This window comes from Musca domestica, unplaced genomic scaffold, assembly GCF_030504385.1.
Source record: "Musca domestica strain aabys unplaced genomic scaffold, Musca_domestica.polishedcontigs.V.1.1 1, whole genome shotgun sequence".
Taxonomy (NCBI): domain Eukaryota; kingdom Metazoa; phylum Arthropoda; class Insecta; order Diptera; family Muscidae; genus Musca; species Musca domestica.
In genome coordinates, this window is record NW_026712114.1 from 5811860 (window position 1) to 5829982 (window position 18123).

Genomic DNA, 18123 nt, shown 5'->3' on the forward strand with positions numbered 1-18123 from the left:
TTTTTTTCCGGGTCTCGATGTTGTACCTTGTTTGTTGTTGTTGTGCTGCGCGTGTCCGTCCGCTTCTCCTTTGCTGCTGTTTCCACAATTGTCCTGGTTGTTGCTCTTTGTGTCACTGTAAATTGTCTCTTGAATATTACTTTTTAACGTCTCTTCTGTAACACTGTGTATTGTCTTCTTTTGTATAAAAAACTTTTTATCACTTTTTATTAATTGTTTAGATTTTATATTTTTTAAAATTGAAGAAAAAATTTAATTTTTCTAAAATTTTAAAAATTTTATTTTTTTGTAACACTGTGTATAGTCTCTTTTCGTTGCACTGTTCACTGTCTATTTTTTTTTTGAAAAATTTTTCCAAAGTTTATTGTATTTTTTTTTTCAAAACTTTTTTAACTTTCCACTTATTTTTGCACCCCACTGTATTTTTTCACTGTTCTTTTTTCACTGTTTTTTTTCTGTCCGTCCACTCACAAAATTTTTTTTCGTTTTTAATAATTTAAAAAACTTCACTTTTTTAATCCGGCTCTGGAGGACCAAATGTTTTTAGGCTTACCTTTTTTGCCTTTGAGCCTTTGAAATAATAAAAAATTTGTTTTGTTTTTTATCTTGTGTTTTTATTTATAATTCTTTATATTTTTTCTTGGGGGTAGTGCAATTTTACATTTAGGGTTTTATTCATTAGTTTGTAAGTAAGTAGAATTCAAGTTTTAGTTTAATATAATTTAAAGTTTTATATTCAAAATTTTGCACTTCGTTTATTTTATAAATTTTAGGTTTTAGCACAATTTTCTTATATGGTTGTTTTACAATTTTAATATTTTTGTGTTGTGTAAATTTGTTTAAATTTTTGTTAACAAATAATGTCCACTGTATGTAAAATATTCCTTTTTTTGTATATTTAATAATTTTGTTGTTGTTCACTGTGTTCTATGTTAAATGTTAATTAGATAATTTGATCACTTGTCACTCGGGGGGGGAAACTTGTCTTCGCGACGGTAATTGCTTGAGAACTAACTATTGTCCAATTTGCATCGTCACATCAAACCTGTTTTGGCTGTTGACGATGCTTAGTTATTAGAATTCAGCATTGGAATTTACCGGTGGCTGCATAAATGTATGTGTGTATGTATTTACATTATTTACATCATTTTGTTATGATGCCATTTATGCGGCCGCCGGTAAATGCCCAACCAACAGTGTTGGGCAAATTAATAGCAATATTATGAACACTATGTTTAAACATAATGAGGATTTGCAGTTATGTTCTTTGTCAAAAATTAAAAAAATCCTGAAAATTATAAAAGTTAACCCGTACATAAAGGGTGAGATGAAAAAACTGCAACCAATCTTAGACTGCTGTCATTTCTAAGCCCCTCGTCCTGTTAAAATTATTCCAGTGATAGCTCATTATATTGTTTACAAAAGCGTACAAAAGCCTTATTGGTGAGAATTTTCCAGAAAAAAAGTTATTCGTGATGGAATTCAAGCGTGATAGTGTGATTTCTTTATATTTGGCTGGAAACCACAAGTGGCTATCGTTAGAGTACTCAAGCATTTAAATGTGAATAAATGTTTTGAGTCTCGTACCATCGCTCGTTACCGTGATACTGGTAGCTGGTAGCGTATCCCGACGTCAAGGAAGTAGACGTGGACGTAAGAGCAACAGCACCATCTGCAGAAATGGTTCGAAAAGAAAAGAAGCGACATGATCGAAACCCGTGTCGGAATGGCTAATGAACTGAACACATCACAATGTTCCATTCGTCAAATATTGAAAAATGTGCTCGGGGTAAAGCCATTGAAATTCCAAAAAGTGTAGGAACTCACACCGCAACAGGAAGAAAATAGGCTCTAAAGAGCTAAAGAGTTGCTTCGCTTGGCCGAAAGTGGTGAACTGCTGGATTTCGTTTTCTCCGATGAGAAAACATTCGTTGACCAGGCGTTGGTAAACAAACAAAAAGATCGGTTGGCCACCAGAACTCAAGCGCCGGCCATGCCGATGGTGTGGGACGCCATAACAGCCGATGGTCGCTCTCCGCTCGTATTAATCGACCGTGGCATCAAAATAAATGCCGAATATTATCGCGAAAATATTCTGGAGGGTGTATTAAAGCGTTGGGCACGCAAACATTTTTGGCCGCAGACCTTGGACATTCCAACAGGACTCAGCACCATCGCACTCCGCAAGCGCCGCCACCCAAGAATGGTTACAAAATGAGGTTCCTCGCTTCATTTTCAGCGTACAATGGCCACCGAAATCTTCGGATACCAATCCGTTGGACTATTGTGTCTGGAGTATTTTGGAAAGCAAGGTTGGCACTAAAAAATACTCAAGTGTCAATCACCTCAAGCAGGCGCTTCGCCGGGAATGGGCCAAAATACTGCAGAGCAACATTGGGGCAGCGTGTGACGGTTTCATTGGCCGTTTGAAGGCCATAATTCGTGCCAAAGGTGACCAATTCGAACAAATCTAAACTTATTCTAAACTCTGATGCTATTTTCGACATTTGTTGCTTTCATACAATAAAATTTAAAAAAACAAGTAAAAAAAAACATTAATTTCGGCTGGGCCGAACTTTTAATACCCTCCACCTTAGGGCAATGGAAATATCAGAACCAATTATGACCCACAAATACCAATTTTTAGACATAGTCGTGGGAAATTGGTGCAAAAAATCATCAAAATACCGAATATCGGGAGGTACCGCTATATAGGGCTATACAAAAACGTGGACCTATACATACAATGTTTCGCCAACGGATCTAGAACCTTTTTGTGACCAACAAATTCCAATTTTTAGACAAATCCGTGAAAAAATGTGACAAAAACAATCAAAATACCGAATATCGGGAGATACCGTTATATGGGGGCTATACCAAAGCGTAGAACTATGCATACAATGTTTCGCCAATGGAGCTAGAACCCATTATGACCTACAAATACCAAATTTCAGACAAATACGTGAAAAAATGTGGCAAAAATCATCAAATTACCGAATATCGGGAGGTACCGTTATATGGGGGCTATACCAAAACGTGGACCTATACATGCAATGTTTTGCCACACGTACAGGGACCCGTTATGACCTACAACTACCAATTTTCAGACAAATCCGTGAAAAAATGTGGCATAAATCATCAAAATACTGAACATCGGGAGGTACCGTTATATGGGGGCTATACCAAAACGTGGACCGATATATCTCATTTTCAATACCAACCATCTTAGACACAATACAAATTATTCTGCTAAATTTTGACGGTCTATGTCAAATAATGTGGCCTGTATCGTGATTTCAACAGACAGACGGACAGACAGACAAGCAGACGGACAGACGGACATTGTTAAATCGACTTAGAATTTTATGTTGATTATGAATATATATTTATATACATTATGGGGTCTACGGTGAATATTTAGGGATGTTACAAACGGAATGAGTACACACATCCCAAACTACCTCCCTACGTTGACCCTACCCAACTTAACCTTAACTCCTATGCCAACTCCAACTCTATGGGTTCACTAAAATCCAAATTGTACCAAATTTAGTACCATTTAGTACACTTAAGTACAAATTTTCATAACTGCCAACATCATACAGTCCAATAGAAATATCATTTCCAATTTTCAGGATACCACCTCTATTGCTTCACCCAAATCGAAATTGTAGCAAATTTCGTACCATTTAGTACATTTCGTGCACATAAGTACAAAATTCGAAAACTACATATCCAAATCCTACTCTCCACCAGGATCCTCCAAATTTCAGGATTCCATTTCCACCCGTTTGTCGAAATTGTAATTGTACCAAATTCAGTACCATTTGGTACTTTTCGTATGCATGAGTACTCACTTCCCAAACTACCTTCCTACTCAACTTAACCTTGACTCATATGCCAAATTCCATCCACTATACACTCCATCCATCAGTGTGCCTCAATCCAAAGATTGAGTTCTAGCTCTACTGGTTCTTCAAATACAAAGGGTACCATATTTAGTAAGAATTTCTCGTACCGTTTTAGTAAGAATTTCTAAAAATCCTGCCTTTTCTGACACCTTCAGACCAAGAATGAACTTCAACCAAAAATTCATGATATTAGCTTTAGCAGTTCATCTGGGCGCTGATGAATCGGTTCTACCGACAGATGTATACCCTCAGCCACTATCCGTTTATTTAAATATATTTTGACTTGCATTATGATTATCCAAAGAGCCAATGTTGTCCATTTCGAATTTTCAAAAATTGTAATCCTTTGTGAGAGAGGTACCAAAAGGAGTGGACAGATATGTCCCATATTCACAGCAGATCTTGTGTTAGTAAAACTATAAATATTTTTGTCCCTGTTGTCACCCTTCTAAAATAATGCTTTTTTTCGAGATTTTTGCACAAACTCACAAAAAGTACGGCCTTAAACGCAAAAACTTTACATACATTTTGAATATAATTTTCAGTAAAAACTATTGCACCTAGATATATAGTTTATTTTAAGATTTATATTGAAATTTTGTGTAGAATATTTCTTCCTTTGACATCTTATGTCTAAAATGGCATTTTATGTTATTTTCAGGCGTCAACTCGAAAAAAGTCCGAGCAAAAGTTTATCAAAGAAATTAGGGATTTTTTTTTTTTGGAAACATTGATGTATATATTTTCCTGATATATAATGAAAATAGCGAATTCTCTTCTTAGCAACTTATAGTAAAATTTGATGGAGAATAATTTTGTCTCTGGCGTTATCTTTCTAAAATGAATGATTCTCCTGTGTAACAGAATTTGGCATAAATTCACATCAAGTACGGTTTTAACCCTAAAATGTGCTTTAAAAATATAAATGATTTCCTGGCGTTAAGGTAAGTTTTAGACTCATGCTGTCTTCTGGGACATATAGTAGAATTTTATGACAAATAATTTTGTGGAATATTTTGAATTGCTACTATCCCGTTTAAGAGGAGTTTTTAAGCATATTTAAAAAAACGCCTAAAAAGACCCATTTTGTGACTCGCTTGAGGGTTAAGATTGTCGACCCAAATAATCCTCGTATTGTTATCTATTATATTGCCGAAAACACTATATACCTAAAACCAATAGATTCCGAGGAATCTTATTTTTCCCGGGGGGGAACTTGTCCCTCTGTGTTTAGGTTACTTTGCAACGTAAACTTTCAAAATGCCGATACACTTGTCTTGTATTTTTAGCTCCTTTTTCATAATCTGCAGGATTTTCCCAGCAAAAAATTTTTATGCTGCCCAGTGTAATTTATATGGTCAAGTACTAGATATGTATATCCTATCTATGTTTAACAAATTTTCACCTTTTTATACCCTCCACCAAAAAAGTATGGAGGGTATATTAAGTTCGTCATTCCGTTTGTAACTCATCGAAATAATCATTTTGATCAGCGTAAAATTCTAAGACGATTTAGCCCTGTCCGTCCGTCTGTCCGTCTGTTGTAATCACTATACAGTCTAAACGAATTAAGATAGGAAGCTAAAATTTTGCACAGGTCTGTCTTTTGTCTGCAGGCAGGTCAAGTTCGAAGATGAGCTATATCGGTCCACGATATAACGGTACCCCCGATATTCGGTACTTTTAATGATTTTATCCACATTTTTCAATGGAATTGTCTGAAAATCCACACAAGTAGTTCTTTGTGGGTACTTTATACCTCGGCAGAGAATTATCTATATAGGTCCACAATATCGTATAGCCCCCATATAACGGTACCCCCACGGTATTCGGTATTTTGATGATTTTAGCCACATTTTTCAATGGAATTGTCTGAAATTCCACAAAAGGAGTCCCTTTTGCACATTTTACCACCTTAAAAAGGAATTGTCTATATAGGTCCACGATATCGTATATCCCCCATATAACTGTACCAACCGATATTCGGTATTTTGATGTTGCTAGCCACATTTTTCAATGGAACTGTCTTAAAATCCACTAGAGGAGTACCTTGTGGGCATTTTACCCCCTCAAAATGAATTGTCTATACATGTCCACGATATCGTATATCCCCCATATAACTGTACCCCCCGATATTCGGTATTTTGATGATGTTAGCCGCACTTTTCAATGGAATTGTCTTAAAATCCCCACAAGTAGTTCCTTGTGAGTACTTCACCCCCTGAGAGAGAATTGTCTATACAGGTCCACGATATCGTATATCCCCCATATAACGGTACCCCCCGATATTCGGTATTTTGATGATTTTACCCACATTTTTCATCGGAATTGTCCACACAAGGAGTTCCTTGTGGGTACTTTATACCTCGGCAGAGAATTATCTATATAGGTCCCCGATATCGTATAGCCCTCATATGACGGTACCCCCGATATTGGGTATTTTGATGTTTTTAGCCATATTTCTCAACGGAATGGTCACAAGGTATTCTTTGTACACAAGGGGTTCTTTGTGAGCACTTTACCCCCCGACAGAGAATTCTCTACATAGGTTAACGATAACGTATAGCTCCCATATAACGATACCCCGCGATATTCAATATTTTGAAAATCCACACAAGGAGTTCCTTGTAAGTACTTTACACGCAGACATAGATTTGTCTTTATAGGTCCACAATATCATATACCCCCCATATCGGCACCTTCCTATATTAGATATATTAAAGATTTTAAAAGAATTTTAAATGGATTTTTTTTTTTTTTGAAAATTTTCTAATTCGTCCCAAATGGTGGAGGGTATTCAAAGTTCGGCCCGTCCGAACTTACTGCTTTTTAACTTGTTATAGCTTAGTTATTATTTTAACGAAGTGTTATAGGGTATTCCACGAACAGCCTCAGTCGTTTTTGGTTTATCCATTTCATCTCTAGGAAAATTCTCAAAAAACCTAATTAATACAACATTTTCATAAGGATGCATTTCGGCACTCGCATATTTTTCGCTTTTGTTTTTTTTTTTGTTGTTTCTCAAAACGTGAGCATGTCGAGCAAACAATTTGCATACAAACATACAGTTCGATTTAGTTCTCTCTTTCCAAAGAGCAATGATCGGCTAAACATCACCAGCTCCACCACCACCTACAGCTCGGAGCCCACCGGCTATGGCTATTGTTTCGTTTACGAATTTGTTTGCTGTGCCGTGCTGGCCTTCTTAAAGATTTGCTAGACCTTTTCAAAATCAGTTCTCGCGAAACATTCAAACAACAAATGTTTCAATAAAATTCACGTTCAAATTTTCGCCGGAATACCAAGAACAAAAAAAAACAAATTTTGACGTGCGCCGTTTTCGTTGCGAGTGCTTGGGGATTTTCTTTGCGGTATTTTAGAAATTTTGTTTCAAAAAAAAAAAACAAAAAAAAAAAAAAATACAAATTTCTTCACCGCATAAAAATTCATGTATTTTTTTAATAATAATTTGCTTAATGCGAAGATAGACAAACATATCGACTGACAGATGCGGATTGCGGAATCATAAACAAAAAAAATCACAAAAAAAAAATTAAGAGAATATCCAAACAATCGGTGTTGTTTTTTTGGTGTTTAAGTGAATTAAGAAAATCCCTCTCTCTCTCTTTCATTTCGTCTAGCGGAAAATTATTTTAATTATCTCCCTCCCCATCACCGTTATCATCATCATTATTGCCGAAACATAATAATGAAGTCTTCTCCTTCATTTTTTGCCGCCAACTCGTTGTTGTTGTTGCTGTCGTTTTATGCCGTCTTGTTTTCACTTGGCCCTCAAGTGGCCAATGCATCGGTCTTTGGTATAGGAGCCCGCATCTTGGGCGATCAATTGCTGATGAAAGACATTCTCCGAACGCCATTCATCGCCCTGACCAAGGAGACTGTCATTACCTTCAATTATGACATACCGGAGCCAATTACATACATCGAAATGATTTCCGATGAGGTAAGTTTTGAATTGTCTGGAGGGGGTGGGAAATTGCTCTGTGGACAAGGGGTTGGGAAATTTCAAGTACTACTAGTTTTTCAAATGTAATTCGAAATATTTGAGTTGTTATTCGAGATTTCTTGGGGAGAATATCCCAGACAAAAAACCAGTAAAGAAAGTCTTAAAGTCGGGCGGGGCAAAGATATTTCTGAGCTGTATTTCATATATTTCCCTGAATATCATTGTTACGGGGTGCATATTACGGCTGTGGGTAATAAATATAACAATTCGGATGAACAATATATATGGGAGCTATAGCTATATCTGAACCGATTTCGATCAAATTTGGCATACTAGCTTCTAGACTCAATTCGTTCGTAAGTGCCAAATTTCATCCCATTTGGGTAAACATTAAACGTTTGGTGCACAATAAAAGGTAAATCGGACGAAGTTATATATGGGAGATATATCCAAATCTGAACCGATCTCGATAAAATTTAGCAAAGGTATTTCTGAGCTGTATTTGATATATTTCCCCAAATATTGTTGTTACGAAGTGCATATTACGGCTGTGAGTAACAAATATAACAAATCGGATGAACAAAATATATATGGGAGCTATAGCTATATCTGAACCGATCTTCACCAAATTTGACATACTAGCTTCTAGACTCAATTCGGTCGTAAGTGCCAAATTCCATTCCATTTGAGCCGATATTAGACGTTTGGTGCACAATAAAAGGTAAATCGGACGAAGTTATATATGGGAGCTATATCCAAATCTGAACCGATCTTGATAACATTTGGTAAAGATATTTCTGAGCTGTATTTTATATATTTCCCTGAAAATCATTGTTACGGGGTGCATATTACGGCTGTGGGTAACAAATCGGATGAAGAATATATATGGGAGCTATAGCTATATCTGAACCGATCTTCACCAAATTTGACAAACTAGCTTCTAGACTCAATTCGGTCGTAAGTGCCAAATTTCATCCCATTTGGACAAATATTAGACGTTTGGTGCACAACAAAAAGGTAAATCGGACGAAGTTATATATGGGAGATATATCCAAATCTGAACCGATCTCGATAAAATTTAACAAAAGTATTTCTGAGCTGTATTTGAGATATTTCCCCAAATATTGTTGTTACAGAGTGCATATTACGGTTGCGGAGGACAAAAATAACAAATCGGATGAACAATATATATGGGAGCTATAGCTATATCTGAACCGATTTCGATCATATTTGGCATACTTATTTTTAGGCCTAATTTGGTTGTATGTGCAATATTCCGTACTATTCGGGCTGATATTACACGTTTGGTGCACAATAAAAGGCAAATCGGACGAAGTTATATATGGGAGCTATATCTAAATTTTTACCGATTATCTCCAATTTCAATAGGGTTTGTCCTTGGGTCAAGCAAATGATTTGTGCAAAATTTCACCTGGATCGGGTAATAAATGCGAAATGTACTTTGTTCAGAAAAATACATGGGCAGACGGACGGATGGACAGACGCCCGGACGGACTGACATGCATAAATCGACTCAGAATGTGATTCTATGCAGATCATCAAAAGGAACTATGGGTCTATCTCGTTTCCTTTTGCCTGTTACAAACAAATGCACAAAGACATAATACCCTGACCACCTTGGGGTGTAGGGTATAACGAGGGAAATAATGAGAACTAGTGGCTCTTTCCGAAACCTACGTATTACCCCCCGGCAAAAATTACCTACAAACTCCAACAACATTTTATACCCTCAGCCATATAGCTAGAAAGGGTATATATAATTTGATACGGCCAAAACGTGCCTCATCGAAGTAATGGTTTTAGACCCTAGGTGTCTTTGAATCAAATCCGTTTCAGGACATCTGGAGTCCTGTACCACAGTGTAGTGTAGGGTATAAAAACGAAATTCCATATATAACTCCCCTTTAACACCATTTTACTTCATTCTCCTTCAGGAAATTGCTGTCAATGTCGATATGAGCTATGAAACGGATCTAATAAATGGAACCATACGTCGAGTGCTACCGAACATCACCAACGATGCAGAAATGTCAGAAAGAAACCACGATCCATTTGAGGTTCTCATACAAATTTATGGTTATAAGAAAATTCCACGCAATGTCCATCCGCGTTACATCCTAAATCGTGGACAAAATCTAGAAGATCTATTGAAATCAAATGAACCAATAAAACTGGCCGCCGAAGAGACCCTAAATCTAATGCATGAAGATATGCGAGCGCTGGAAAATTCCGATGAAGAATATGTGGATGAGAACGGGGATATAATACCCGATGATATTGAAAATCATTCGAATACTGAAAATGATTCGGACGAGTATCTCTTCAGTGCGAATACGAATAAAGTTATCCAATTGGGAGAGAGGCAAGAAGGTGAGGAACATTTTGTGAAAAGGCTGGAGAATGTGGGAGTTACTCATGAGAGTTATTCTTTTGCAAAATTTCAGGTGATTATTTGTTGTATCAGGCAGATCAATCATCACCGGATATAACCAAGGAGCCGACCAATCACACTGTGGTGTTTTATTTCATTGACAGCAGTTTCGTCACCTGTGTGGAATTTTTAATCATTGATGTGAGTAGAACTTCTGTTGGAAAACCATAGATGGTCTTCTGAGAGGAGAAAAATCTGAAAGAAGGCCATATGTGGTCTTCGGGGAGAAGGTGATAGTTGGTCTTTTAAGAAAAGACCATAGATGGTCTTATAAGAGAACACTATAAGTGGTCTCCTAAGAGAAGACCATATGTGGTCTTCTGAGAAAAGACGATAGGTTGTCTTCTAAGAGAAGACCATAGGTAGTCTTCTAGGATAAGATCGTAGGTGGTATTCTCTTGGAAGATTAAAGTTGGTCTTTTAAGAGAAGTCCATAGTTGGTCTTCTGGGAGAAGATCATAGGTGGTCTTCTCTTGGAAGATGATAGATAGACTTCTAAGAGAAGACTATGAGTGGTTTCCTAAGAGAAGACCATAGATGGTCTCTTGGAACACGACATTTGGTATTTTAAGAGAAGAGTTGGCCTTCTAATAAAACACTATAAGTGGTCTCCTAAGAGAAGACCTTAGGTGGTCTTCTGAGAGAAGACCTTTGGTGGTCTTCTCTTAGAGATGACATTCGGTCTTCTGAGAGAAGACCATAGGTGGTCTTCTCTTAGGAAACCACTTATAGTGTTCTCTTAGACGACCACGACCCATTCTGAGAGAAGACAGGTGGTCTTCTGACAGAAGACATTGGTGGTCTTCTGAGAGAAGACCAAATGTGGCCTTCTCTGAAGAAGAGCATTGCTGGTCTCCCGGTCCTCCGTTAGAAGACCACAGTCGGCCTTCTTAGAGAAACCAGATGTAGTATTACAGATGATCTTCCGAGAAACGACCATCGATGAATCAAAGCTATCTTTCTCTGAGAAAATCATAGGTGTCCTCACGTCCGGGACCTCCAGTGGCCTTCTTTCAGAAGACCATAACCGAACTTCTTCTTGCAAAATTCCATCAAAAGTTGTTCTCTCAGACACCCCCACAACCCATTGACCACCCTTATGAGCCAACAGCGACTTGGTCTTCTGAAAGAAAGCCTTTGATGGTCTTCTGAAAGAAAACCTTTGGTGTTCTTCTAAGAGAAGACCTTAGGTAGTTTTGTGAGAGAAGACCATGGATAGTCTTCTGAAAAAAATAATGACATACAGTGTCTTCTGTGGGTAACCAGAAGTGGCCTTCTCTCGATGAATCAATATATCTTTCTCTGAGAAAATGATGGGTGTCCTCACGTCCGAGACCTCCAGCGGCCTTCTTCCAGAAGACCATAACCGACCTTCTTCTTGTAAAATTCCATCAAAAGTTGTTCTCTCAGACACCCCCACAAACTACTTGTAACAACCCATTGACCACCATTATGAGCCAACAGCGACTTGGTCTTCTGAAAGAAAGCCTTTGATGGTCCTCTGAGAGAAGACCATAGGTAGTTTTGTGAGAGAAGACCATGGATAGTCTTCTGAAAAATAATAATGACATACAGTGTCTTCTGTGGGTAACCAGAAGTGGCCATCTCTGAGAAGAGCATTGTTGGTCTCCCGGTCCTCTGTTAGAAGGCCACAGTCGGTCTTCTTTGAGAAACCAGACGTAGTATTACAGATGATCTTCCGAGAAACGACCATCGATGAATCAAAGCTATCTTTTTCTGAGAAAACCATAGGTGGCCTCACGTCCGAGACCTCTAGTGGCCTTCTTCGAGAAGATCATAATCGATCTTCTTCTTGCAAAAATCCATTAAAAGTTGTTCTCTCAGACACCCCCACAACCCATTTGCAACAACCCATTGACCACCATTATGAGCCAACAGCGACTTGGTCTTCTGAAAGAAAGCCTTTGATGGTCTTCTGAAAGTAAACCTTTGATGGTCCTCTGAGAGAAGAACATAGGTAGTTTTGTGAGAGAAGACCATGGATAGTCTTCTGAAAAATAATAATGACATACAGTGTCTTCTGTGGGTAACCAGAAGTGGCCATCCCTGAGAGGAGCATTGCTGGTCTCCCGGTCCTCCGTTAGAAGACCACAGTCGATCTTCTGAGAGAAAGCAGATGTAGTATTACAGATAATCTTCCGAAAAACGACCATCGATGAATCAAAGCTATCTTTGTCTGAGAGAACCATAGGTGGCCTTACGTCCGGGACCTCTAGTGGCCTTCTTTGAGAAGACCATAACCAATCTTCTTCTGGCAAAAGTCCATAAAAAGTGGTTCTGCTAGAAACACTCCACAGTCCATTGGTAACAACCCATTGACCACCATTATGAGCCAACAGCGACTGCCATTTTAACTAAATCGCCAACGCCATTTAGAGCGCACTAACCTCAATTTCACGCCCTGCCATTCATGGTCAATTTTTTTTTTCTCTTTCCCTTTTCTTCTTCTTCTATTTTCTTCCAACAATTTGCCAACAATTTACCGTCTGCAGCACTATTTGGAACATCCCCTCACCTCGGAAACGCCTCACGTTGAATTCGAGAAAATATCAGCGCACAGCCTAAAGGCAATTGTCACCGACCCGCACACGACCAGTCTCTTCGTTCAAATGCATGTCTATGGCTTCGAGCCAAATGACAAACCTGTTGATTTCAAATCCTATTTGAATAGTGACGTGGTCACCAACAGCAACGGCAATGGCAACAACAACAACCACATTTTAGACGATGTCGAGGATGTTCATCTGCAACTGTCACTGACAGCAAAGCGACGTACCCGAGTCCATTTCCATGGCTTGGCAGCGGATGATGGCGCCCAAGTTGGCATTTCTTCTAACTGGTGGTTGATGTCTTTGACAGCTGTAATGATTGGAGCTGCCTTACGGGCTTAGCGGATAGCAAATGTTTGCCAATTGAAAAGTCAGAAGACACAAGGACGACATCATCATCAGCAGCAGCAGCATCATTTGCTTGTTTGTCGTTTGGATTGTCTGGCAGTCACATCTTCCAGTTCGAATGAAATGGAATATGACTTACGATTGTATTTCTTAAGTATTTATGCTATTTATTTATGTAAATGTATTTGTAGTAGCCTAATGATTTGTAAGTGTGTGTGTGTGCGTTAGATTAATATATTAAAATGTCCATATGTATACGACAAGTTTGTTATGTATTTAACATAAATATAATATTTATTATAAACTGTCGCTTGTGGTTGTAATCGAGTTGTATCAATTAGGTGGTTGAAGATGACGTACTGACTTATTAGGTGACTGAGGGACTCAACCGAACGACTGAAGCTTCAATCTTGTTATTTTGCAAGAGGGGATAGGCTTAGCAGTTCTTTCTATATGTATTATATAATACCAATTATTGTAATATTGCCGGAGATGAATAAGATGTAAAGACCGACTGGAATGTCTACTGGGTGAGATGGAAAAACCTGAACCAACTTCAGACTGTTGTCATTTCTAAGCCACTCGTCCGACAGCTGCTAAAATTATTCCAGTGACATCTCATTATATGGTTTACAAGCGTACAAACGCATTTTGGTGAGAATTTTCCAGAAAAAGAAGTTATTCGTGATAGAATTCAAGGGTGATAGTGTGATTCCCTTATATTTGGCTGGAAAACAACAAGTGGCTGTTGTTACAGCACTCCAGCATTTAAATGTCGTTGCTCGTTACCGTGATACGGGTACAGAAGAAAACAGCAACATCAGCAGATATGGTTCGAAAAGTAAAGAAGCGACTTGATCGAAAGCAGCGTCGCAGTGGTCGAAAAATGGGTCGTGAGCTGAATATATCACAATATTCCATTCGGCAAATATTAAAAAATGAGCTCGGGGTAAAGCCATTGAAATTTCAAAAAGTGCAAGCAACGGGAAGAAAATAGACTCAAAAGAGCTAAAGAGTTGCTTTGCTTGGACAAAAGTGGTGAACTGCCGAATTTGCTTTTCTCCGTCTCCGATGAGAAAACATTCGTTGTCCAGCAGTTTGTAAATAAACAAAATGGTCGTGTTTACTTGCCAAAGAGGTCAGCTGAAAATGTGCACCTTCGGTTGGCCACCAGAACTCAAGCGCCGGCCATGGTGTGGGCCGCTATAACAGCCGATGGTCGCTCTCCGCTTGTTTTAATCGACCGTGGCTTTATTTCCAGTAATGTCGGAAATAGCATCAAATTTTAGAATAAGTTTAGATTTCTTCGAATTGGTCACCTTTGGCATGAATTATGGCCTTCAAACGCTGCCCGAATGTTGCTCTGTGGTATTTTGGCCCATTCCCGGCGAAGCGCTTGATTGAGGTGATCGACACTTTGGTATTTTTTAGTGCCAACCTTGCTTTCCAAAATACTCCAGACACAATAGTTGTATACGGGCGTTATATGGGGGCTATACGAAGACGTGGACCTGCAACGAAAATTTTCTGTCATAGATTGTAGTATCCATTACGAATCTCAAATACCCAATTTTAAACAATTCCGGTGAATAATGTCGCTAAAATCATCAAAATACCGAATATCGGGAGGTAAATTATATGGGTGCTATACGAAGACGTGGACCTGCACAGTCAATTTTCTGACTTAGGCTGTAGTATCCCTTTGGAACTTCAAATACGAAATTTGAAACAATTCCGGTGAAGAAATTCGCTAAAATCATCAAAATACCGAATTTTGGGAGGTACCGTTATATGGGGGCTATACGAAGACCTGGTCCTGCCCAGACAATTTTCTGTCTTAGGCTGTAGCATCCATTACGAACTTCAAATACCAAATTTGAAACTATTCCGGTGAATTATGCCGTTAAAATCATCATAATACCGAATATCGTGAGGTACAGTTATAGGGGGCTATTCCAAAACGTGGACCTACATGGCCCATTTTCAATACCAAAAGTCCTGCAAACATAACATACATTTGAGTAAAATTTTATCAATCTACTTCAATTCGTTCGGAAGCTAGAGTGATTTCCACAGACGGACAGACGGATAGACGGAAGCTAAATCGACATAGAATTTTATGCTGATCAAGAATATATATACTTTGTGGGGTCTAAAATGTTTATTTCAAGGTGTTACAAACAGAATGACAAACTTAATATACCCTCCAGACTATGGTGGAGGGTATAAAAACTTGCACATTCTTGCAGTTCTGGAACAGACCGAATTTGTCTTGTCTAAACGCAGAAAAAATGTGGAAACTCCGATCCAATATACCTGCACATACATTCCTGAATTCAGTAATAAAATATCAATTTCTTTTTTTGACGTCAACAACAAATTGTATTAAAAGTTGTTTTTTATTGGAAACTTACCTCTGGTATATCGTCGGGAACTTTCCCCATCCACGAGAGCGATAAAATTGTGCAGTCGCATTTTGTATTTGTGTTGCGCTCGAAATGGAGATGCATTATTCAGCGATGTTTCTCTCCGGTTTAATATTTGACGATGTTGCTGTATTGGATGTGTGTATGCGGCACGCTGTGAGTGGGTGTGTACGTGTGAGTGGTGGAGGACTTTGAAGGACTTCCAATGGTTGGCTTGCTTAGCTGCTGCTGTTCCCCGGGTTATCGGAGTGAGTAAATTTGATTTTGTTTGCCTTTTTTTCGGTTTTGGGTTGATTGATTTTTTATAGTTGTTGTTGTTGTTTGTGTTGTTGCTGTTGCTCTACTAAATGTATGTACAGTAGTTAGTAGCTTGTATCCTTCCCGATGAATCTGAATTACTTGTTTTTGGGGTGGGGTGAAGTGCTTGGTTGGCCGGTCGTACGTTCGTTTGTTCTCTTCTCCGTTTCGTATGGATTTTTATTATTTTATGTGTATGTGTGTTGTTGTTGTTTTTTTTCAAAATTGCAATATTCCTACTAAATTTTAGTGTTGTTGTTTTTGTTGCTATTTTGTTTTTTTTTGTTACTAAACTAACTACTCTTGCAATTATTTCCGTTTGCTATAAATAACAGCTGTTGGCGTCATCAACATCACAAACTTCATTATCATCATCGTCGTCGTCGTCATCAGCATCTGCATCATCATCACCATGGGCATTGGCATCATAAATGTCGATGGCATTATCTTGCAGATGCATCCAACTTCTTCATGGCATCAAAAAGCTCGTAACTTGAGGCAACGTTGGCTGTTCCTGCAACGAGAGAGAGAGAGAGAGAGAGAGAGACAAAGAAAATGAAATTTTTTGATGGAAAACATGAAAAACAAATGACAAATGTTAAAGGAAGTCATTTGGATATGAAACATATGTATGTTGTATGCATGTTTGAACATGATAAAGTAAACAGATAAAGTGTGGACAGAAATCGAGATGGGAGTAGGTTGAAATATCGGATTTGGGATGGGTTAAATTGCAGACTTATATAACACTGTGTAACAGAAAAAAATAATTACAGGGGAAAATCCAGCAGATTATGAAAGTAGAGCTTAAACAAATAAAAAAGCTTTAAATTCGGCCGGGCCGAACTTTGAATACCCTCCACCATTTCAAACGAATTTGGCAATTATCAAAAACAATAAAATCCATTAAAATTATGTTAAAATCTGCACAGACAATTTTCTGTCTAAGGCTGTAGTATTCATTACGAACTTCAAATAACAAATTTGAAGCAATTCCGGTAAATAATGTCGCTGAAATCATCAAAATACCGAATATCCGGAGGTACTAACGGTATGGGGGCTATACGAAGACGTGGTCCTGCACAGACAATTTTCTGTCTTAGGCTGTAGCATCCATTTCGAACTTCAAATACCAAATTTGAAACGATTCCGGTGAATAATGTCGCTAAAATCATCAAAATACCGAATATCGGGAGGTGCCGTTATATGGAGGCTATACGAAGACGTGGACCTACACAGACAATTTTCTGTCATAGGCTGTAGCATCCATTTCAAACATCAAATACTAAATTTGAAAGAATTCCGCTTAGTAATGTCGCTAAAACCAACAAAGAACCGAATATCCGGATCTACCCTTATATAAGGGCTATACGAAGACGTGGACCTACATCAACAATTTTCTGTCATAGGCTGTAGTATCCATTACGAATTTCAAATACAAAATTTGAAATAATTTCGGTAAATAATCAAATCAAAAAATCATCAAAATACCGAATATCGGGAGGTACCGTTATATGGGGGCTATACGAAGACAAGGACCTGCACAGACAATTTTCTGTCTTTGGCTGTAGCATCCATTTCGAACTTCAAATACCAAATTTGAAGCAATTCCTGTGAATAATGTCGCTAAAATCATCAAAATACCGAATATTGGGAGGTACCGTTATATGGGGGCTCTACGAAGACGTGGACCTGCACAGGCAATTTTCTGTCTTAGGCTGTAGTATTCATTTCAAACTTCAAATACTAAATTTGAAAGAATTCCGTTGAATAATGTCGCTAAAATCATCAAAATACCAAATATCGGGGGGTACCGTTATATGGGGGCTATACGAAGACGTGGACCTGCACAGACAATTTTCTGTCATAGGCTGTAATATTTATTTCGAACTTCAAATACCAAATTTGAAACAATTCCGGTGAATAATGTCGCAAAAAACATGAAAATACCGCATATCGGGAGGTACCGTTATATGGGGTGCGAAATTTTATCAAAGTCGTGGACTGACACAGACAATTTTTTATCATAGGCTGTAGCATCCATTCCGAACTTCAAATACCAAAATTGACACAATTCCGATAAATATTGTCGCAAAAATCATCAAAATACCGAATATAGGGAGGTACCGTTATGTGGGGGCTCTACGAAGAC

At 38.1% G+C, this 18123-nt stretch overlaps 2 protein-coding genes across 4 annotated transcripts in view; one reads left to right on the forward strand and one right to left on the reverse strand.

Moving 5' to 3' along the window:
- LOC101895437 (tubby-related protein 4) overlaps positions 1-18123 on the reverse strand; it is a 92501-nt gene that overhangs the window by 49169 nt on the left and 25209 nt on the right. For both annotated transcript variants that reach the window (XM_059118182.1, XM_059118186.1), the window contains exon 2: positions 15663-16485. In XM_059118182.1, the coding sequence (XP_058974165.1) occupies positions 15663-15758 (96 nt within the window). In that variant the 5' untranslated portion in view covers positions 15759-16485. The remainder of the gene's footprint in view (positions 1-15662; positions 16486-18123) is intronic.
- LOC101895208 (uncharacterized) lies at positions 7138-13502 on the forward strand. Of its 2 annotated transcripts, XM_005185440.4 has the most exons (5): positions 7138-7282; positions 7553-7875; positions 9834-10269; positions 10344-10471; positions 12844-13502. In XM_005185440.4, exons 2-5 carry the CDS (start codon positions 7621-7623, stop codon positions 13240-13242), a joined length of 1218 nt encoding a protein of 405 aa, XP_005185497.1. In that variant the 5' UTR covers positions 7138-7282; positions 7553-7620; the 3' UTR covers positions 13243-13502. The 2 variants fall into 2 exon arrangements, with proteins under 2 accessions (XP_005185497.1, XP_058974182.1); XM_059118199.1 differs by lacking the exon at positions 7138-7282 and having other exon boundaries at positions 7361-7875.